General features: G+C 38.8%; 3 protein-coding genes across 6 annotated transcripts; 2 read left to right on the top strand and 1 right to left on the bottom strand.

Annotated features, from left to right (window-relative positions):
* Window positions 1-2,360: 2,360 nt before the first annotated feature.
* LOC147319712 (membrane-spanning 4-domains subfamily A member 8-like) lies at window positions 2,361-12,886 on the bottom strand. 3 transcript variants are annotated; one of them, XM_086312433.1, is made up of 8 exons: window positions 12,463-12,886; window positions 10,441-11,208; window positions 9,864-10,061; window positions 8,939-9,055; window positions 5,370-5,426; window positions 4,937-5,074; window positions 4,539-4,661; window positions 2,361-4,380 (listed from the first exon to the last, which is right to left on the bottom strand). In XM_086312433.1, the coding sequence occupies exons 3-8, from the start codon at window positions 10,038-10,040 to the stop codon at window positions 4,315-4,317; spliced, it is 678 nt and encodes a 225-aa protein (XP_086168559.1). In that variant the 5' UTR covers window positions 10,041-10,061; window positions 10,441-11,208; window positions 12,463-12,886; the 3' UTR covers window positions 2,361-4,314. The 3 variants fall into 3 exon arrangements, with proteins under 3 accessions (XP_086168559.1, XP_086168558.1, XP_086168560.1); XM_086312432.1 differs by having other exon boundaries at window positions 10,931-11,208; XM_086312434.1 differs by lacking the exon at window positions 10,441-11,208.
* A 2,496-nt stretch (window positions 12,887-15,382) lies between these two features.
* On the top strand, window positions 15,383-16,969 carry LOC147319711 (uncharacterized). Its single transcript, XM_086312438.1, has 5 exons — window positions 15,383-15,484; window positions 15,568-15,678; window positions 16,309-16,365; window positions 16,476-16,646; window positions 16,787-16,969. The coding sequence occupies exons 1-5, from the start codon at window positions 15,383-15,385 to the stop codon at window positions 16,967-16,969; spliced, it is 624 nt and encodes a 207-aa protein (XP_086168564.1).
* Window positions 16,970-18,501: 1,532 nt separating this feature from the next.
* On the top strand, window positions 18,502-22,735 carry LOC147319710 (uncharacterized). Of its 2 annotated transcripts, none has more exons than XM_086312437.1 (7): window positions 18,502-18,599; window positions 20,168-20,305; window positions 20,378-20,488; window positions 20,597-20,653; window positions 20,976-21,143; window positions 21,235-21,351; window positions 21,705-22,735. In XM_086312437.1, exons 2-7 carry the CDS (start codon window positions 20,195-20,197, stop codon window positions 21,771-21,773), a joined length of 633 nt encoding a protein of 210 aa, XP_086168563.1. In that variant the 5' UTR covers window positions 18,502-18,599; window positions 20,168-20,194; the 3' UTR covers window positions 21,774-22,735. The 2 variants fall into 2 exon arrangements, with proteins under 2 accessions (XP_086168563.1, XP_086168562.1); XM_086312436.1 differs by having other exon boundaries at window positions 21,702-22,735.
* The last annotated feature ends 605 nt before the right edge of the window (window positions 22,736-23,340 follow it).

Genomic DNA, 23,340 nt, shown 5'->3' with positions numbered 1-23,340 from the left:
CAAAGACACAGAATAACTCCAGCTTTGTGCCTTTTTCCATTCTAGCTGAAGTCCGGGACAAACTGCGTCCCTTCTCAGCTCAATACGAAACACGTAAAAGTAACCATTCCATTTTTTAAGGAGTCGTTGGCAACTCTACTAACTAACCTTATGAATAAAATAAAGTTCACTATCAGTAACATCATAGCACCCACCCAGCTGTATAGAAACTCCATCATGCTAGATAGTACGCAGTACGAGTTATTGTAACTGATTATAAAAAGTTAGCACAACGAAAATAAACTCCACCTAAACTTGGTTTATATCTGACCCAGATAGACTGCAGGTCATAACTTCTTACCTGAAGTTCAGTTCACCTGACACTCAGACCACCACCTGCTGGCCTCTGTGGAAGCTCTGCCACAGCCACCACCAAACAACTGAGTTATTTTTACACATGGCCAGCATCTGGTCAATCCACCACCTTTCATTGTTCATGCGTTACAAAAAAATAAATAAGTCATCCCCACCGGGCAAATGCCTGGTATGCCCGATGGCCAGCCCAGCTATGGCATTTGAGATTTCAACAGGTTTTTGGAAATGGATTGTCTTGTAGCGGACAAATATGTTTTTTAATGGCACAAATAATTTGTGGGGCATCTTATTGTGACACCTGATTGTTCTTTCATTTTAGTTATAGTAGTGTTTTTAAATGGTTGCACAAAATGAAAAAAAAAAAACCCTCCAATGTAATGCCTGCATTTTTAAATATATATTTGTATATGTTTACAGAATTTGTGCACACGTTTTCAAAATTTACAGTTTATATTTTCATTTCAAGTTATGAAGTTTTTTTGTAAAAAAAACCCCCAAAAAAACCCAAAACAAAAAACTACCACTAGGATTTTGTGTTTTGTGTAATTTCAGATCAGTTGTGTTAATATGTCAATGAAAAAACAACCAAATTCAGACACGTGAAGTTGAGCTGAAAAGAATAAGTCCAAAATAGCCAATTATACTTTGGACTTTAGAGGGTTAACCCAAAAAATCATGAAAACATGGGTTTAAATTTGTATTCACGACAGGGCAGATTTCTGACGTTTACTTTTAACTTTAAGCAACAATTTGATTTTTTTTCTAACAGAAAAACAGTGTGAAACTTACGTTAGACTTGTGTTTGTAAATGAACCATTCATGTTATTTTCTGGATTTTGTATTTATTGAGCTACATATTTATTTATTTTATAGGCTATACAGTACAAAAAATCCAAATGTGCTTGTTTTATGTAACTGAAATGTTTAAAAGGATTCAAATGCAGTAACCACCTGCATGTGTTTGGAAAAAAGAAAAAGCTTTGATTTTCTTCCATTTGATTTTCATGCCACCCCAAGAATATTTCTCTAGATCCGCTCCTGGTTTGTCCTTGATGTGTGTGTGCTCATGTAAACTGTATTGAGAAAAAAAAGAGTTAATTTTGTAAATTATGGTTATTATAAAAGTTGTTAAGTAGGATGATCCAAGGAGTAATACTTGGCTAACAACCAGGCTTTCCTAATGAGAGTGCAGTGTCTCTGACTTTACTGCTTTCATGTTCTATGGGCTAATAAAATGTATCAACTTCCACATTATCACTTCATGTGGATAGCCCCTTTGGCGCCAGCGGTGGTCTGTGTTTAGTCTGTTCCTTCCCATTCCATGCAAGGCCACCTGGGTTGGCTGGAAGACTGTTTACTTAGCCTAGCAGGGCGAACGACACTGTCTCAGCTGAACTCTGGACACGCACACACATACACTGATATGCACACACTCATCCCCCCTCCATTTCCAAACGCCTTCGACGCTTATTCCCTTCCGATGCTGCACCCTTTACCCACCACTGTTGCTTGTCATGTGTTTCTTTGGTGTATTAAGAGTTTTTCATGTGCAGAGGTGTTTTTTCCAGTCTCAAATTGATCTCCCTGTTGGAGCTCAGTCTGGGGGGAGTTATTTTTTCTCCTTATCTTTCCTCATGTGGTGCATTTTCCATTGTTATACCTCTCTGACCTGTCTTCCCCATGTGATGTTTTTGTGTAATGTATGTATGGTCGGAGGGTAAGATGGCGCCGCCATTGTGTGCAATAGGTCGGCAGCCTTATGAAATTTCCCCTTGTGGGACTAATAAAGGTATATCAAATCATTTTCATGTATCCTTGTATGATAACTGTTGAGAGTATCTTCTCCAGTGAAATTCTTTGGATTTTCCAGGACAGGTGTTGGGTCGCAGGTTTTAAAGCCAACATGATAACCTTATCTAGCCAATGGTTTGGAGATCCAACTTTTTAAATCCAATGAAAATCAAATTACTCAAAAAAACAAAATCCTCTGGAAAGAAATAGCAGGCATTCTTGAAACACAATTTAATAAGCAGACTCATGTGAACAGCAAGATAGTACATTAAGACAGAATAGAAAAACAACAGATAGAAAGAAGCAAAGCAAACCCTGGGATGTAGAGCCATAAGCACAGACTGCAGAGTCTCACCAAGAGAGACAGAAAAGAGCCTGGTGGACCGCTGACCCATCTTTTATAGGGGTCAGGAATCACTCCTGCTACTGGGTAACTTTCCACTCGTCCTCCAGCCAAAAACAGCAGATGCAGGATCAGGTGCAGGTCAGGGGTGTGGCCAGGAGCCATCTTCAGATGGATCACGTTTAATGAATACATTTGAATGCTAATCAATAAATGTAAAAAAAGAAACCATTGTTGTGCTTTGTCACAATAGGCCACAACATGTCAAATGTCAGACATTAATCCTGATTATTAAATCACAAAACAAGCAGTATGCATAAATTTATGATGTGGATAATACTTGGCCTAAATATATTGGTTACATACAATTTTTATATATATATATATATACATATATATAGGTTAAATGCTTAAAATGCTAATTCTAATATATATATATAAACACTTCAGTGTAGGTAAAGTGTGTGTATATATGATTATATAGTACTGTTATGATCCTTAAGGTGATTTTATTGTGATCTGTTCACTATTTTTGCTGCACACTTTCTGTTTTTTTAAGAGACATGTTTTGGTTGTAATCCATTGGAGCAAAACGTCTGGTGACGTTCAGTGCAGGTATATAGGTATCCATCCATCCATCCATCCATCCATCCATCCATCCATCTTCTTCCGCTTATCCGGGGCTGAGTCGCGGGGGCAGCAGCCCATGCAGAGAAGCCAGACCTCCCTCTTTCCAGCCACCTCCTCTAGCTTGTCCGGGGGAACACCCAGGCCAGCAGAGAGATATAATCTCTCCAGTGTGTCCTGGGTCTGCCCTGGAGCCTCCTCTCGGTGGGACATGCCCGGGACCCCTCATCCGGAAGGCAGCCCCTCCCGGATGGCTGAACGTCTCACCTTATCTCTAAGGGAGAGGCCAGCCACCCTACGGAGGAAGCCCATTTCTGCTGCTTGTATCCGCGATCTCGTTCTTTCGGTCACTACCCACAGCTCTTGACCATAGGTGAGGGTAAGGATATAGGTCGAACGGTAAATTTAGAGCTTTCCTTTTACACTCAGCTCTCTCTTCACCACAACAGACCAGTACTACGGCCGCTTCACCAATCCGTCTGTCGATCTCCTGCTCCCTTCTCCCGTTACTTGTGAACAAGACCCTGAGATACTTAAACTCCTCCACTTGGGGTATAGATATACATGTCATCCAAAAATCCACAGCATGGGAAGTTGTCAAAACCATTCAAAAAGGTTCTAGTATCTGTCCAAACTGCCCTGCAGATCGTCCTCAGTCCAGTCGTACTAGCACTAATAAAGGAGACGAAATTTGAAAACTCTCGAGTCATTTCAAAACACTACGATGACGAAAACACTCAGCCCACAGCTTCACAAAAAGGCTTCATAACCCATCTCTTGACATCATGGATCTATATACAGTATATGCATGATCTCATAAGCTTAGAGATGGCTTCAAATTAGATATCATTATAAAATTTTAAATAAGTTTATTCTAAATATAACTATGCTTAAAAATGTGATCACTTTTTTAAGCATAGTTATAATGTTAGAAGTGATTGCTTTCGCCACTAAAACACATTGCATCCATGATGGTCACAACTAAAATAATAACATCACTGCCAAAAGTATATAGACAGTGTTGCCTCAGTGCCTCAGCTTCAATGACTAAAGACCTACAGCCCTCACGTCTGTAGTCAAATGCTGATGAAACGTGCAACAGATTCCGTTATTTTTATGTAACATGGACCAATATAGTCGTAGTACAGAGTCAAAGCTATGAAGGCACATGCTTACAATTCCTCACAGCACAATTACATTCAGACTGTAGGCTTAGTGGTAACTTCCTCGAGAAGTGGTTTGTAGAGCTCTGGGTCATCAGTGCTCTAAAAAAGAAAAGATCGGTGAAGTAAAATGACACTAAATCTTTTTGGCTTTTGAGCAAGTCACCAAATATTCACAAACTTCCACACAAGAACTCAAAACAAAAACAAAAAACCCTCCACATTTACAGCCAACATTTTCTGTGATGCTAGTCTGTTACCTTGGTTTGTCCCTTTTCTTTGCTCTTCAGACTCTTGATCCCCAAGACGACTGAGCTGATGGTGACGCAGAGCTCCAGGACTGACAGCACAATTAGCACAGCAATGATGCTTCTGTAGAGCATCTGTTGGGATACAAACAACAGTGCTCAATTTTATTGCAGTAATAAAAGGATCAGAGGCTCAGACCCTTTGACCGGAGAGTGGGCGGAGACTTCTGTACAGACGTGACTGTGATCGCAACATCCTCCTACAGTCAAAAACCTATCTGATTACCAGCTGCAAATCCACAGATTTCAGAAGCAGAAACCTGTGATTATATCTACAAAACAATTAAAACCATATATTTTCCACTTGTCACTTAGGTATTTGAACCTGAACTAACCTTAACTACACTTACCATAATTACTGTTTTGCCGCCGTAGCATTCATAACACATTTCCGGCCAATATAGATTAGATACACTGATGCTATACAGCACAATAGCTGCAATGGCAAAAGCAACGCCAGTCAGATTCAGAATCACATTGATGATAACCTGAAATACAAGATGGGTCAGTTAGTGTAAAATAAAATTTTAGACATTAGAAGGCTGGTCGGTTAAAAGTTTTACAGTCAGTCAGTGCCGGAAAGCTTGCAATGGTTGGTATTAAAGCTCTGCAGCTCCATCCTACATAAATACATATACATAGATGTGCATACATGAGACCTGGTGTAAACTTGTATATTGAAATAGAATAGTATACTTCTACTTTCATATCTTCAACTTAAACAGGAAAAAGAAGACACACGAAATTCAAGTTGTCCTTCTAAGGTACATCTGAACTACTCACCAGACATGGACTTGGATACTTGTCAGACAAAATGCTGACAATTCCAAACATGATGAACTACACAAGACAAAAAAACAAAGACAATAAAGTTACATTCCTCCAACTGAATGAGGAGACACATCATGTGTCTAAGGTGACAACAAGAAACTGCAATATATCAATAAAACCATAGAAGTAAGGGATTAAGATTTCCAGTAATAAAACACATTTGATTTCATAAGATCCTCCTGATTTTTCTTAAACACCAAGTCTGATACTCTACATACTCTGAACCCCGGTTTCTCAACCACTGTGCTGTGGCACACAGGTGTGCTGTGAGAAATGGTCAGGTGTGCCGTGGAAGATAATCTGGTTCCACCTAATTCGTACTCTAAGCAACTGGCATGAGTAACGGGCAGAACAATTACATTCTCTTCCACTAGAAGACAGTACAACTACCTGCTCTAATTAAATGGGTTGCCAACTGCCAGTAAAACAGAAGAAGACGAAGGAGATATTACATAATAGTCATGCAGTGAGACGATGCAGCATGTAATACCAATAGATAAATATTTGAAAAGAACCTGACCTGGGTCCTGGAGAAGATTCCTACCCAGATGAAGGAACTAGCATGAGTAGTGGTCATGATCTCTGTCATTCCAGGAAAGGAGCAGATAATGAGGAACAAAGTCGAAATTGACTTTGTTTTGTTTGATAAACAATTAGATGTTTCTGACGATAAATATTAAATTGACATTTATTTTTGTTTGGCAATCACTTAGCATTAACTGGTATTTGTTTTTGCAGTTTGACCTTTCAATTCCACTCAAAGTAAACTTTATTGTCACCTCTGCTATATACAGTTCAGTATATAGAGAGATGAGACGAAGAGGCTCCAGTTCTATACAGTGCAAAAGAACAACAATAAATATAGGAAGAGTAAGAATGAGAAGAATAAATATATGTACAATTTGAGACTGAGGTAAGAGGAGTAAAATATACACTTTGAGGCAAAAATGGTTAATAACAGTCTAAAAATTTACAATTGAAATTTTGAACTGACTTTGAAGCGGTTCAAAATGACCAACGTAGCAGCTTTACAGTTTACAGTGTGAAACAAATGATCTGTCATTAGTTGTTATCAGTAAACTGCTGTAGAGTTAACTGCTATTTGTTTTTGCATCTGGACTTTGTATCTTCATCATTTAATTGAGTTATCAGTTAACACTCTTAGAGTAACTGCTGTTTGTTTCTGATCCTTGGATTTGATCTTGGGATTAATTTCTGTCATCAGTTGATGACAAGTGTTTTTGCATTTGATCCTATAATGGATTTTTGTCAGATATGATTTTCTTGGATTCATATATACAGTTAATTGCGTGAGTCAATTTCTAAATTAATTTTCATTTTTGTTTGTTTTGATTCTGAAGATAATTACTCTTAAGTCGATTGCTAAATTGACTTTTATTTTTGTTTGATTCATTTCTAATCAAGTATTGATACAGATTCTTTTTTAGTTAATTCTTACATTTTGACATTGTTGATTTCATCTTTTATTAGTTTAGTACAGTGTGTTTGTTTTTGAATTTTTTTACCAGCTGGGTTGCACTGCTTTGATTTTCCTTGCGTTAAATTAGAATAATTACATTTGCAGTTTTATTTCAGTATTACTTTCTTTACAGTTGAAGTTTGCAGTTTTGTGAAAAGAGAAAAACATTGCATTGTCATCATTTTCAAATAGAGGTCTAATTCTTAGCAATTGATGAAGAAATTTCAAAGAATAACAGAGAAAAAACATATCAGCAAAGTAAAGGAAATAAATAATAATTAGACCTGCAAGTAAGCGAGTCCTTATTCCTAGATATAGCATCTTGTCTTGGGTGGGGGCAACAGCCAGGAGTGCAACCATATTCCAAATAGAGAAGCAAGCTAATGAAGAATATGAGCAAGCAGAATGGACGAAAAAAGGGAGAAAATCAGGAGGAAGGAAATGGACAAGAAGCGAGAGCACGTGATGACAACCTTAGATATGTGCTAAAGTGGTGTGTCAATCGTGAATGAAACGGCTCTTATGCCGGGCTCACACTGTGCGATTTTTGGCCCATTTTAAGCCGATCTTTGAGTCGTGCGACCGAAAGAGCCGGCTCTTTTTAGTGAGCCGAGCCAAAAGAGTCGGTTCGCTAAAAAGAGCCAGAAATCCCATCACTAATGTGCTATTGGATGCTAAGAGGAAAAGAAAGACAAGTAAGAATCCAAGATCCAGACCACAAATTACAAGTTGAAGCCCAAAAATTACAAACGTCATCACAAAGAACTGGGGTACAAACTACAACACCTGGAGCTTCTGCCTGACTTTTTGAGTTTGCCTAGATCTGACAGCACACCTGGGAACACCGGTTATCCAGTGAAGTGAAAGGTGCTAACCGCTAGGCTAACTGGCAACAAGATGCCTCCCTTCTCCACAGATGACTACCACAGCCTCCTGCAGAAGATTGCAGTACTGGAGACAAAAATTAATCGCTTAGAAGTAAACGTGGAGGTAAATGCACTGTGTAGAAATGAAACAACCTCGCCATTGATTCAAAACAATGGCGATGAGCAAGCTAGCACACAGCTAAGGAGCACAGATAATGTGACCAAGAAATAAAACTCTGACATAAACATGACATAAATCATGTCTCCTGGAAGGGGGAGGACGTATCACAAGCAGGGCACGGCGAGCTGAAATCTCTGAAACCAACTGGCCTTCACTTCAGCTGAACTTCATTCGACCATGGCCTGCAAAGACTTCGCTAAATTCTTCACAGACAAAATCTGTTTTTTGATATTTTTATATACATATCACATGTACTCATAAACTTGTTGGCGCTCTGTGTTTTTGAGGGTCGGGAGCCTCTGTCAGTGCCATGTCTGGACTGAAATATTGAGAATTGGCATAAAGCGCAGAGGGTCTTTCATCACACCAAATAACAGTCAGGATGATATTTTCTGGGCCAAGTGAGTCCGAACAGAATGTCCCAAACTTAGATAATAAATCGGTATCAGGATAATATCAAAGCAAGGCAGGGAGGGTTTTTTTTTGTCTGTGTCATTCCAGGAAAGGAGCAGATAATGAGGGATGTGAACAGACGTGAGCGGGGGAAGGAGATTCAAAGGGTGACAACAGGACTGCCACGTCAGTTCCAGAAGAAGAAAGTCATAATAGTAATGTGTTATTGTTGGGATATAAAACTGTATTGCCCAATTCAGGGTCATGTTATTTGTCGAGTCACATGGCTGCTTTCACAGAGGTCCAGCGCTGCCAAAGCAAATGAAATCTTTTCAAAAAACAGATATTTCTCCTGTACTTCCTTCGAAGAAATTAAATGTTTTTGGATATTATTTCCACATTTTGATTCGTCTGACCACAGAACAGTTATACACTTTGCTTTTTAAATTAGCTTTGGCCCAGAGAAGATATTTCTGCCCTGTTACCAGTTAACCTAATACGCTGCAAAATGTTTCTCCAGCAGCTCCTTTGAGTAGTATTTACTTATGTGGATCCAATCTTAGTTCAGAAACATGAGGAAAAAGCTGCTTAGCTTGCTTACCAACCCTCCCATCCAACAAGGATAGCCGGTATAACTCATGGTCCATGATCCATCGTGTTGGCTTATAAGGATTGATCCGAGGACAACATTGAGAAGCCCAATCATAATCTGCAGAGTCTGAGAAAGAAGAAGCACAGAATGAACAACATGTGATCATGTGGTGTTCAACACCAGTCATAGGATATGCTGTATACTGGAGCACTTTCTCTCAGGCTTTTTCTGTAGTGTGATGAGAAAACTCTTAAACCATCTATCCATTCTCTTCTGCTTATCCTTTTACAAGGTTGCGGGGGGGCTGGAGCCTATCCCAACTGTCTTAGGACGAGAGGCAGAGTACACCCTGGACAGACTCGACACGGAAAGACCCCAGCCTGATGGTGGAAGTGAAGTCAGGAGGAGGCAACATCGCTAACCATCGTGCTGCCCTCTTTTAAACCACAGTGGATAAAAGCGTCTCACTTTTAAGTCCAATAAATTTGTCAGTGAGAGAGTTAGACTCACGTGGGGTAAGGAAACATGACACTGATACAAAGCCAGTGGCATCCCTGACACATAAAATTTACCTTTACTCTGTCTTCTTGGAAGGCTTTCTGACATTAATAGGAGGCAACAAAAGTTCTGACAGTGTTTTATCTCCTGAATGTTTAAATGTACAAGTGGATGAGTGAGTTTGTCTGTAAGCCTTTAAAGAAGTATGTGGTGGGTGCAAAGAAGAAGCTCATTAAAAGAATATTAACTAAACGTGTATCAGACTAAGTTAGCAGTTCATTTGCATTTTTAACTCATTCACTGCCATTGACGTCTACAGCCGTCAATTGCAGTGCATGAGTCAATGGGTTTAACCCATTCACTGCCAATGGCTGGCAGTGAATGAGTTAATAGAACATCTGGAGGCTTATCTGAAGCTTTAAAGGTTGTAGCTCACCCCCAGCACTATCTCAGAAGGTCTTTTGAGGCGCCTCAGGTGCTGAGACACTTTGCAGCACACTGGACTGCTGCAAAGGTTCTTGAGGATCTGGCACAGAGGAGGCCAAGGGCTATTAGGGTCAGAGGTCAAGGTGAGTATAGTGACTCCATCAGCCTTGGACACAGTGACAGACATCCTGAATTGAGATCCTGGAGACTGAAAGAGAGAAGAGTAGAAAAAAATGAACATAGTCTGAATCACATTAAGGCCCCAGCTGTGGAGAAATGGCTGAACTCATTGAAGTGTTAAGACAAAACATTTATTTAACTTGTGCAAATAACAAAATAAAAAATCTAATTCCCTCAATACCGATTTGTAACCCAAAGGATTTGACACAACGCAGAAGCTTGTGCTTTGTCGTTTTTTTCTTTGTACAATAGCACTTTTTGCACGTTCCAGCGAATTTTGCTCCAGCTCCGGAGCTGCACCGGTGCTCTGCTCCAGCAGCTCTCTTCATCTCCGGCCCTGCCGCTACAGAAATAGGGAGTTGACCGCTCACCAGATGGCCAGGCACTCCTTTTCTAATGTACCGTACCTGGCCTCATGCTCCGACAATTTTCAGCTGATGTACACAATGGGGCAGTCAATGATGTACACAGGAGCTCGTCGACCTGGGTCATTGGGTAGGCATCAAACGGTGGCACTTCGTTCATCTTGCAATACTTCACACAGAACCACATAGACCTAACTATGGGGCTACACCAAGCACTGTGCGACTCTTCTACTATTCCCAGCTTTAACATTTCTGCCAGTTCGTTTTGCACAATTTGTCTTTCGTGCTCAGGTAACATGTAGTGGTGCGAACACACCATCACACCAGCCTGCGTTTCAAAGTGATGCTTCATGAGATTTGTATGGCAGAACATAACTGCAAAACACTCTCAAAACAGTGCTGCAGCGCCATGCAGCCTCCTGAACGCCAAGGGCCAGTCCTCCCATCCCATCTGGAAGGGGCGCTGATGGTCCTCAGGGGAGGGCCCCAATCAGTCCACGATGGCTCTCCTAACGTCAGAAAGGACACGTACACTGTTGTGAGAAGGCTCAGCGCCGCCACCTGGGCTTCCACTAGTATGCGACCGTGGTTGCCTGGAACACCTCCAGAATTGCTTGGGGGTCATCTGGGGAGCTTGGGTTTCAGCACCACTGTAACCCAAAACACCGACATGATGCAGAAACGTGCGTTTTGCCTTTGTTTATTTGCTACAATATCACTTTTTGCACTTTCCAGCGCACACTTCTTCGGCTCCAGATCTGCACCAGTGCTCTGCTCCAGCAGCTCTTCTCCTCTCCAGCCCGGCCACTACTGAAATAGGGAAGGCATGATTAGATGATGCTCGTCGACTGTAAACACCAGCCTTCCCTGACACCACACCCTGAACCCACTGCTTCACTCCTCCTCTGCAGCAGAGCTACCAACCACACCCTGTCACACTATTGTCTTATATTAATTCTTATAAAATCACCTTATAATGAAGGTGAGCTCCATTAACGGTAACTTATACTGAATGGCTGTTAATTATAATTAAATAAAATAACTTGTATATAAATAAATTACTACATAAAGTGATGCAGTTATGTTTACATTTGCTGTCCATGTGCTATACATTTAAATATTAGATAAAGATGATGATTAACTGAATAACAGTACTAAAGAAAAACACTCACAGTCACTTTATTAACCATTAAACTGCTTGTTAGTGAAATATCTAATGAAAGCACTTTAAAGTATTTAAACATGCAGATATTGGAAAGATGACCTGCTGAGGTTAAAGTGAAGGAAGGTGATTTAAGTGGTCTTCGGTAAGAGATGGGCTGGTCTGAATATTACAGAAACTGATGATCTACTTAGACAATGATTTCTAAGGTTTACAGAAAAATGTCCATAATGACAAATTCAGTGAGGTCTATGAGAGAAAAATACCTTGTTTATTATAGAGGTCAGAGAAGAATGGCCAGACTGCTTTGAGCTTTAACAAAGGTGTTAGGAATAAAATGATTAAATAAGTTGTTTTTATGTGTTTTTTTATACACATTCTAGTTGTGCTCATTAAGAGTTGGCACTCTGTATAATAAAGGTCAAAAGCATCAATTCAGTGCTATAATTGAATCGAATTATTGAGGCTGACGTGCTGAGTTGCAGAAGGATTTGCAAACATGCACATCATAACTAATTAAAATCAGGGTGACATTTCTCTGGGACAAGGCAGTCTGAATAGAACGTCTGAATGAGTAGAAGCAACAGGCTGAGAATCGCAAGCATATCTGTGCCAAGCAGAATTAAACCAGCTCTGAAGGCAAAGGCTCCTATTAGCAGCATGCACTCGATAAAGTGGCATTGGAGAGTATTTCTGAAACCGAGACTGAGAAATCATGAAACAAATATCAGACAGATTGTACTGTAATTCCATTTTCCTGTGAAATTAAGTAATAGCGTAAAGCTGCATGAAAAATTCTGAACTTAATTCTCTTTTCATTAGCTTTGTTGATATTTTTGAAATCGTCTGGCCTTTGTTTTTTGTTTTTTTTATCCTCATATAAGGAAAGTGCTGTTACCTACCAGAGAGAAAACTCGACGTTAATCTGCTGTAAAGCGGAAGAAGCTCGACTTTACTCCTGTAAATGTTTGAAAGTGACTGCCCTGCTACCAGCGGCAGGGAGCGAAACTGCGTCAACTGTTCCGGAAAATCGAGCTATGCTTTTGGTCAGCCTTTTTTCTGGACACTATAATATGGCGCAGTATGACGTAATTCAACTATTACAGTAATACAGCTCCACCCGTGACTGGCACCACGGAGGGCATTGCAGCTTTCCAAGTTAGTCCTACAGGCCCGCTTTGATCTCCAGCCCCTGTTTACCAATGATTACGTCACATTGACCTAAATTACAATACAAAATAAAACAAAAACCGATTTACTTGTCAGAGCAGAAGAAAAGCAAGCAAGATCAAATTAATATCTGGTTGTATGTTTGTTGCGCAGCTGTTGTTGGATGCGAAATTTTGCCCGTTGTTCTTCCGCCCACAAGGAAGATATAAACAAATTAACCCTTTGCTCAACGTCCAGTTAAACACACTGATAATTGAAAATAATCCAATATAGAAGAATTACCCTCACTAGCAAAAAGGAACAACACAGTGGAAAACGTTGGTGGACTAATTTAGCAATATTTTAAATGAACTCCGGTTATAACTATATATTATAAATATTTATATAAACATCTGCAAAACTTTTTTATATTACTTTGACATTGTGTTGTTTTTTTTTCAATTTTTCTAAAAAGTTTAGCTAAAATGATGATAATTTCTGACAATAATCTAGCAAATAAACGTTTTTATGAGGCTTCATCAAATTTGGGACTATTGAAAAGAATTACGGTGCTCTCTGGTGGACACACATATGAAATCAGACGTGTCACTACATTAACCTAAGGATAAGGAAACAGATTATAATAATCAAAGCGCCGATTTTTATCTATTTATTTAGGCATTAAGTGAAACAGCAAATTGTTGTAGAAATGCACATTAATGACTGTTCGTAGGATTTTAGTGGAAGCACAGCAAACCTCCAAGAAGTGTGTTATTACAACATAATTATAATTAATTTTGGATGGCATTTAAGTATTAAATAACTACTATTGTTATTAAGCTTGAAACAGCGTTATTGCTAAAAATTTAAGACACAGGTGAACGTGACAGAAAATCGTAACTGCGCCAATCCTCCAAAAGTTTACAAGAAAATGAATCACTGACGGGATTTGCGCTGCGTGTTTTGTGGTGATTGCAGAGGTGGGAAGTAACGAAGTACACATACTTTGTCACTGTACTTAAGTAGAATTTTCAGGCATCTGAAGTTTACTTGAGTGTTTCTTTCTTTCTTTCTTTCTTTCTTTCTTTCTTTCTTTCTTTCTTTCTTTCTTTTTAGTGTGTGTGTGTGTGTGGGGGGGGGGGGGGGGGGGGGGATTGTTATTGTTTTTTGGGTCTGTAGGCTACATGTGACATTATATTTCTTCAGATTGTGAAAGGTGCTACAAATCAAACTGAGGCAGACTACCTGTGTCATTTATAGGCTGCTTAAAAATGCTCTGCAGGTTACTGCATGATGAACAGGTTAGTTTGCTGTCCTGTGATGGATTTAGATCAAAAAGCCTGTACTACTACTCAGTCTACTGGAACTGTTAAAAAGAAACATGTACAAAACTCCACAATGTTAGAATGATTAGAATGATTTCAGGTAGAACTGCTACATTTTATTAAACAGAAGCTGTCAACTCTGCTCTCTTGTGTGGGCAACCATGAGGAAACAGTTCCTTTTAAGTTGTAGATTCAACCTGCTTCATATTTTTGGCCACCAGATGCTACCAAAGAAGATTATGTTGAAAGACTTTGAGTAATGAACCCTTTATGGATACAAGTTCCGATGCTTCAGAAAGCTTCATTTGTCTGTCACTACCACTAAGCTGACACTTAGAAATAAAAAGGAACTAAACAGGAAACTTCTAAATGAACAGGCCAGCCAGGATGAGGGAAAAATTGACGACCATGTAACAAAGAGCAGTGGCAGAAACAGACAATATATACACAATAGGAAAGTAACACATCCACACTGAGACTCAGACACATAAGCTTGACACTGGGAGTGAAGAAAAACAGAAAGACTGGAAAAACAAAAAGATGAAACACAGAGAGGAGAATGTGGGACCAGGATAGGGAGAAACACAGGATGCAGGGCTACAGATATAATAACAACACAAGAGAGGGAACACAGAGAAACCAGACAAACACAAGGACACAACCAGGGAGACAGGAATCACAAAAGGAAACTAACAGCTAAGGAACATATACATAATCCAAGTAACCATGACAACATTCAAGTTATCTTTTTTATTAGCTGCAACAGAAGAAATGTCACATTTTGACCTTTTCCCCAAGTCCCACTTGAAGCCACCATTGCATCATACAGCACTTAATAATATATACATATCACAGGTGAATGGAAGATTAAAAAAGCAGAAGTATTTAATAAAAATATGTATTATTAAAGAATAAGACAGAAAAGACAGAAACACAACAAGCTTTACTTTGTCCTCTGTTGCATATTTTACAGTTACTAAATAAATAATGGCAGGCAAAGGACACAAGCATTATCTCACTGCCTTAGAGCACACCCACAGCTTTAATACACCTGCATGTTTGGATTTGATAGGTTTGTTGACTGATAATTGTGACTCTGTTTGCTTTAAGCATTGAGAATTTGGCACATTCAAATGTGGGTCCTCTGCAAATACCCACCCTTCACATGCACACATGAACCAAAAATGAGAGACCAACTGCGTGAGCTCCAACCTCTAGTCAGTAGCAAGACGACACATTTCTTTGGTGGGAGGCACATTCCCACTGCTGAACAAAAGGACAGAAACGTCTTTCAAGTTTTAGGTGTCGGTCCATCATCAAAAAAAGGAAGCTGGCAAATAGTGAGAAGATGCTTCCATCAGTGTGTCACATCCTGAAGTTTCTTTGCTGCAGTCCAAAGATTTGCTGCTGTTTGCATCTGCTGCAGGTCTTTGATGCTGCAGCTATTGGGGTGAGAATGTAAAAGAAATGTATCATCCAGCTGTTAAAAGATAATTTTAAGCTTTTACTTTAATCGTTCTGAATCCTTTACAGACTATACAGATCTTAGTGGGCCTGTTTAACATTGGACTTGGGCCGGGACGAACAAGCACACATCCTGGGGACCTCAGCAGCCTGGGAGCTGCTTACTGGCTGGGTGCTGTGGTAAAATAATCTTCTTTTTCCTTTTATTGTTGCATATTTAGCATTTTTTGTGGTAGAAGAGTTTTTTATTTTGACCTGCAGGAAAAAAGAAGGCCTTTCTTAAATTAACGTGTCTTTTATGCACATGTTAGTTATCCTGTCATTTGTAGGTCCAAATATTTAATGTTGGGAGTCATTCTTCAACCTACAACTGTACACTTCGTGGCAGCTCTCAATTGGACTTCACAATAGCTCAGATCAATTACTTCATAACTCATGCTGGGCTTGGTGTTGTAGCTCCTCTCCCTATGTGTCAAATTTCTGCTGATTGATTTTACAGCAGTGAGGTGGGGCTGTTTGCCTGACATGACCAAAGCTGTCCCTTTGTCACAAGGGTCACCAAAGCAGGTAGCTCTGGTGGAGTTTTACACCAGATCTCCTTCCTGATACAATCTCAAAAGAATTTATGTTTCCAGCTGGAACTCACCTGCTAAGCAAAGGTGTAAAATCACCCGAAACTAAAGTCTATAACTTTTCGATAAATACATTAACAATTTGTTAAATGGTCTATTACCTTTTTCTTTTTAAAAAAAAGGACTTTTCTTGAATTTATGATCACCTCTAACATCGTGTCTACTGACCTCTCACCAGTTCATTGTTAGTGGAATTGTGTCCATTTTGGCTGGACAACTCCGTTCATCCTGTTTGGTAAGAAAACTCATGAAGGACTTAAGACTGTACTCTAAATAAGATTGTCAATAAAAAATGTGTTAAACAACTTGTTTCTAAGTTTTAATTTTCTAAATGTCTCCTCTCAGATGGGCTTCTCTGTTTTCATGAATATTGCTGGTGGGATCTTTGCCATTACTGCCATTGTGCTGTATGGCATGGACCTGAGAGACACCTCTCTCCTCTGGATTTGTGACCGCAGCAGCGATGAAGCTGTTCTTGATGAAGACAACTGCAGAAATGTAGCGCTTTTTGCCCAAGTAATCCAGCCTAAACACACATTTACAGTGTACAATAACTGCAGCAAAGTTGTCATGTGAGTTGCTCTGACAGTGCTATATGACAATTTTTGAGATAAATTGTGTTTTTTCTTTATTTTACTGTGTTCTAAAATCATCAGAAATTACTGAAATCCTTGGACATCACACTGATCATCCTGGCTCTTCTTCAGCTGGCTGTCAATATTCGTTATGCTATTTGGGGCATCAGAGCTCTGTGTCCACAGGGTGACAAAGATGTCGAGGAACAGTTGCCACAAATCATGGAAGAGATCATCCTGATCCATCCCAGAAATGAAAACTGACCTCGTGAACACATGAATGCATGAGCTGCACATTTACTTCTGTTTCTCTGAACTCCAGCAGAAAGTATTGACAATAATCCCGTCCAGTATCTCTCTGTAAATCCTCATCTGCTTGTAGATGATTTCTTTGATGCTTGAATTTAAAAAAGAAGTAAAACTATTTGTTTTGTTCTTCAGTTTCATAGGATTTCTGGCTTTTTCCACCGTTGGGAAGTACTTGAAATATTTCTTTATGCTAATTTTCTGATGTCATTGTGTAAACAAATGAGAAGACTCTGTTCTACACACACGTACAATAAATGATAAGAATGCACCTGTGCAGATATAAAATTGACAACTCACAGAACAAAAATAACCCATCAGTAAATCATGATGTAATGTTCTTGAAGTGCACTGTGTTTTGTGTCTGCAGGGTGTCAAAGATACTGAGATTTCCCAGCCAATTTTGAAGGAAGTCCTCATGATGAGTCCCGGTGCTGAAAAAGGATTCACTCTAATGTTTGGATCCTTGAAATAAATCCTCAAGATCTACTAGCAGAATCAAATCAAAACTGCATTACAACAGTAATAATGTTTAATGACTGTTACTGCAAAGCTGTTTCTTAACTCAATTAATTCATTCTAATCATTTTCTAACTTGCAGATTTTCTATTCTACAAACATATAATAGTAATTGAATGGCACGGTTGCACATTAGCAAAGCACATCAATGCACGGTATGGAAGTACTAGTTTGTCTGTTTTTTCTCGTATTTTTAGCTCTTTTAATAAACTGTAACTTCACTGAGTGAATGGAGCAAACTGCAAAATGATAATTTTAATTAATAAATATTTTCACTGTTATTTTCACTTATTTTCCCCGTTTTTGTTTGTTTGTTTTGAAAAAGGGCCCAAATGTTGTTTTAGCTTTTGGCTGCATATGACAACAGAAAGAATACACAGTGAATTAGAAATGAAACTGTAAAATGAACCAACCTATAAAAAAAAAATAAAATAATGAGCTTTATGTATTGTTCTTACTCGTTTAATTAAAAAGCATAATGAAAACAATGATGACTCTTCAGTTACAGCACTTATCATTTTTTAATATGATTAATATTAAAACGATAGAAGAAGAGGAAAACAAAACACTAGAACATATTTTTTTCTGGAATACCTTCATCACGTGACAATTTTATTATTTAAAAAAAAATCTAAAAACCTTCGTCACATGTATTTTTATTCATAGACCATATTATTATTTTTTAGATGTGTCACTGCTCTTTTGTTAACTAATGTTAAGATAAAGTCTGCACATAATATTTTTCATGTGCAGAAAATCGTCCCTTTATATAAAAGACAAAGAACTGTCTCTGTGTTAAACAAACTTTACGTTACCACTGTGTATCGAATCAGCAGGAACAAAATAAAGAGAGCTGGGAGTAATTACTTACAGAGTACCAGGTGGCATCACTGTATTATGTTCCAGAAATGCTGAACTTTAACCTGGTCATAGATTTTGCACATTCAGTTTTAAATGGCTTTTATTTTGAAGAAAAGTGTGACACAGGAAGTTTCATTTTTATTTTTACCTGAGTTTGTCACCAGCGAACGAAACTGTTGGCGTTACAGGGATTGAGGCAGCTCGCCAGGTAAGTCATCTGCACGAAACGCACACTTGCAGTCATTTATAATACTTAACGTGAAGCCGCGGACTGTATGATGCGGATTTTTCTCAATGTTTGCACTGCTTGCAAAAGAAATGAATAGACAAGGAATAATTTAAACTTAAACTTTGAATACATAAATTTTTTTTATCATGTAGCCTATTCGTTTTAATTTTGTTCGATTTTGTTTTATTTTAGCTGTTTTGGGTTAATAATTGATTTTCAAGGTCACTTTCAATTACCCTGATTTCTTATTTGAGTACATATCTTTGCTATAATATAGGCTGAAGGAAGTGCAAAGATTTCTCAGAACTTCATCTGCCGAGAGACAAAACCCGTTCGTAAGCATTCAATCACAGTTACTCTTTCAAATACCAAGCAGCGCTTCCTGTTTTGAAATTACGCATGTCAATCACATTAAATTCCAGCGTTTGTAGCTGTGAAGTGTAATATGATAGTGAAAAGGACCACTAACACTTCCCACGGAGCAAACTGACTTCTTCTTCTCTTCAACCAACAATCCAAGCGTTCCTACACTCAACCTGCCATAAACAAAGCAAACAACTTATAATTTGACAGTTCGGGGACTTTGGGTAGTTATGATAACAAACGACAATCAAAAGAAAAACCTACATTAAGGCGATCCAGTGCTTATTATTTTGTTAAAAGAAAAAAAATTTAGATTTTAAAAAATACACATATTTTGTCATTTCAAAATGCGATATGCCAATATGTCGACTAATATATATATATATATATATATATATATATATATATATATATATATATATATTCTTTAGAAAAATGAGAACAATTTTCCCTTTATTCCCGTTTATTTGTTTGTTTGTGCTCTAAGGTTGCTGGTTATTCTTTTTGTGGCATTCCAACAGCAGCAAACAGCGAAGTTGCAGAGCGCCCTCTGGTGGACAGTCATAGCATGATTGAAGAGTGTTTTTTCCCACCTCTTCTTTACTTTTTAAATTTTGTACTTATAGAGTAGCAATAAAATTGATGATGACATCCATGCATTTTCTTTTCTAATTTTATTTTGAGAACAGTTATTTAAAAACAACAATAACAAACAAAACCAAAAAACAAACTACCTTTACCAATGCATCCACCTTCTCTCAGATGCACTTCTGTCCATAATCATGTTATCAGCCAACCTTTTGCCAATGAATCTAATTAGCAGGGTTTCAGTGATTTAGAAATCATTATATTTTTATTGTTTTTATTTACATCTCTTCTCAATTTCTTTGGAAACAGGTGTTTATAACATAGTTATACATTCCTTTATATGTCACACGTGCAAATGCTTAAGTGTATAGAGACAAGTTATCTGTGAAATATCATTATGTAAAATTATATGACACAGCAGGATTACATTATGCAGCATGTCACTACACACTCTCACTGCATATATTTGAGTCATAGCGATATGTCAGTCTTGTGTTGTTTGAGTTGTGATTTACTGTTTTGGCTTCATAGTGGGATTCATAATTTCAGTGTGTCTGTTGAACCATGCCTCCTAAAATCTCTTTGCCACTTTGCAGATGTGAGAGTTATCCATAGTCACTGTGATGACCACAAAAAAGAGCAGATTTCCACCACTGCATCAAACCCTCAAGACTTTCACCAGCTGTCCAGTGTTCAGGGGGGCGATGCCTAATGGGGCATTTGCAGTTCTTGGGGTGAGGGGAACTCAAATTCATTTAAAAAATTCATTTTTCATTGGTATGACTGTGTGATTTATTCTTTTACAGACCATACAGATCATGGTGGGGCTGTTTAACATTGGGCTTGGTCCCGGACGCACAAGCACACATCCTGGAGATTTGACCAGCTTGGGAGCTCCTTACTGGCTGGGTGCAGTGGTAAAAAAATAAAACTGTTGATTTAAGAATAAAAACAAAATAAGAAATGATGCATTTAGTATTTCTGACTTTAATGAGTTGTTTAATGAGTCGTTGATCCCCGTTCAGTGCATCGCAGCTGGAATCCTTTCCATTATCATCGGCCAGTGCCCCTGCTTGTGCTTTGTAAGTAAAGACTACTACTACTACTCGAGGGCAGGGATAGCTCAGTAGGTAGAGTGGTGGCCCCATGATCGGACGTCGGGGGTTCGACTCCACTGAACGGCTACCCTGAGGTACCCCTGAGCAAGGTACCGTCCCTACACACTGCTCCCCGGGCGCTGCACTGGTGGCTGCCCACTGCTTCACTGGGTGAATGGGTTAAATGCAGAGGAACTATTTCCCTATGGGGACTAACACGCACACTTTACTTTAAAGACTAAAGTTAAAAGGAAACGTACATTGTTATGGAGCACAGTGAGGTAAATGATTGAATCTCTCCTCTCAGACATGGTATGCTGTGTTTATGAACATAGCTGGCTGCATCTTCGCCATCACTGGTATTGTGCTGTATGCTATAGACCTGGCAGAAGCCTCTGTTGTCTGGATGTGTGACTTGAACTGGTCCACTGCTCAATTCAACGATAACTGCAAATATGTGGCGTTCTTTGCTCAGGTAAATATGCTTTTAAAACATACAGAATAGCATATTTTTGTCATTAATCGTGCACATTGATTGTATTTTGTTAATTATTCCTTTATTTCAGAGTTTGCTGACAGCCATGGACATTACTTTGATCGTGCTCACTGTTCTCCAGCTGTGCGTCTGCATTAGTGCCACGGTTCTGGGAATCAGGGCTCTGGGTAACAGGATGAAGGAAAAGGTATGAACTAAGACAAACACACACACACACACACACTCTCTCTCTTTATGGTATAATGAAAGGAATAACCTTGTGTTGATGGTGTATTTGTAAGACTGTAATTGGCTAAAGTCATCAATTACTGACTTGATTTTCTAAAGCACAAAAACAACGGCACATCGAGGTGTAAGAGTCGAGGTCCTCCTCAGACCATAATATTTATAGTACTATTCTTTGTAACGACCTATCAGGTATCAGTTGCTCTGGGCTGCTGGATGTGCTGATATAGCTTGACTAAAAACTACATGAAGAAAAATAGATACGGCCTGTACAATTATCTGTAATTGACTTTTTACTCTGCTTTGTCTCAGCAGGATCTCAGACATGCTGAGATTTACAAGCCTGTATTGAAGGAAGTCCTCATGACGTGTCCTGGTGCCTGAAATCAACTACCCTAACATGTGGATGCATGAAAAAGCGATATGTCTTTTTAAACCTTGTGTAAATCTATAAGATGCGTTAGTGAAAGGTAATCAAAAGTACAACCCCAACTCTGAAGAAGCTGGGATTCTGTGTAAAGTGTAAAGTTAAAATGCAGTGAAAATGAGTAAATCTCAGAAACCCATATTTTATTCACAGTAGAACAGAAATAGATGTCAAATGTTTGAACTGAGAAAATGTAAATTTCAGGAAAAAAACAAAAAGGTAATTTTAAATTTAATAGCAGCAACAACATGGAGGTCATTGTGAGTTGTGTCCACAGACAGTGATTTGTGAAAGTGTTTCTGAGCCCATGCACGGATTCCATTAAAATGATGCCTGTTTTTATTGGCTCTTGAGGAAGATCACAGGCATCTGGTGTTGATTTTTGGCCTTGTCGGTCGTGCAGAGTCTGAATGTTTTGATGACAGTCTGTACAGTAGATAATTAGATGTTCAACGTTTTTGTAACTTTACATTAAGGAACATTTTTCTGAAATTGTTCCACAATTTGTAGACAGTTTTTGTGGAGTAGAAAACCTCCAACTGTCTCTGTTTCTGAGAAAATCTGCCTCTGTGAGATCCTTTTTATATCCAGTAATCCTACCGACCTGTTGCTCATTAACCTAATTAGCTTGCACCCATACCATTTTTTTGTTTAATTGCTGCCATCAAATTCAAAATAAGCTACTATTTTAAGTGAAACAGTAAAAATCTGAGGTTAAACATTTAAATGTTTTGTTCTACTCGGAATAAAATGTGGTTTTATGAGATTTGCAAATCGTTGTATTCACATTTAACACAGTGTCCCCATGTGTAACTATCATGTAATAGTTACACAGTAAAGACAGTATTTACTCTGATACCCGTTTCAGTATATTTCAAAATGTTAAGTGTGTTTTCTGGCTGCAAATAATCTTCTACATTTATTGAATAAAACCTAAATAAATTGCAAAAGATGTGATATTACGCTGTGGGGTTTTTTCAGTAATAATATTCAGTCAGCTTTTCTGCAGGCGTCTCAGCGTACATGCTGGACACGCTTTGTAAGAAATAAAATGTGAACCAGCGCTATCAGGTTAGCTCAAAGTGGAGCTGATCCTGAACAATTTGGTGAGAACACAGCTGTTATATCTCAAAGTCTTAACTTAGCAAAATGTCAGGAATGTTTGAATATGATTTGTGGAAAGCTGTGACACTGAAAAGCTTTTTTTTTTAAACAAGCAAGTATGGACAGCTGCTTGACCTGTGATTAGCATTTACACATCTATTTTCTTCCGCTTATCTGGGGCCAGGCCACGGGTGTCAGCAACCTAAACATACAAGCCCAGATCTCCCTCTTCCCAGCCACCTACTATTTGAGGGAAGCATTCCCAGGCCAGCTAAGGCCAGACACACCAAGGCCTGGTAGGATATGCCTGGTACATCTTACCCAGGAGGCCTCCTGGTCAGATATCCAAACGCTGCTTGACACTTGACTGCAACTGCTCGAGTGAGAGCTGGACTCTACCACCTGATGAAGACAGCAGAA

Source organism: Aulonocara sp. 'chitande type north' Nkhata Bay, linkage group LG11, assembly GCF_057382095.1.
Source record: "Aulonocara sp. 'chitande type north' Nkhata Bay isolate Kocher_YH1m ecotype deep benthic linkage group LG11, A_spYH_male_GT1.1, whole genome shotgun sequence".
Taxonomy (NCBI): domain Eukaryota; kingdom Metazoa; phylum Chordata; class Actinopteri; order Cichliformes; family Cichlidae; genus Aulonocara; species Aulonocara sp. 'chitande type north' Nkhata Bay.
Note: the sequence above shows the minus strand (reverse complement) of the source record. Positions and strands in the feature narration are given on the sequence as shown.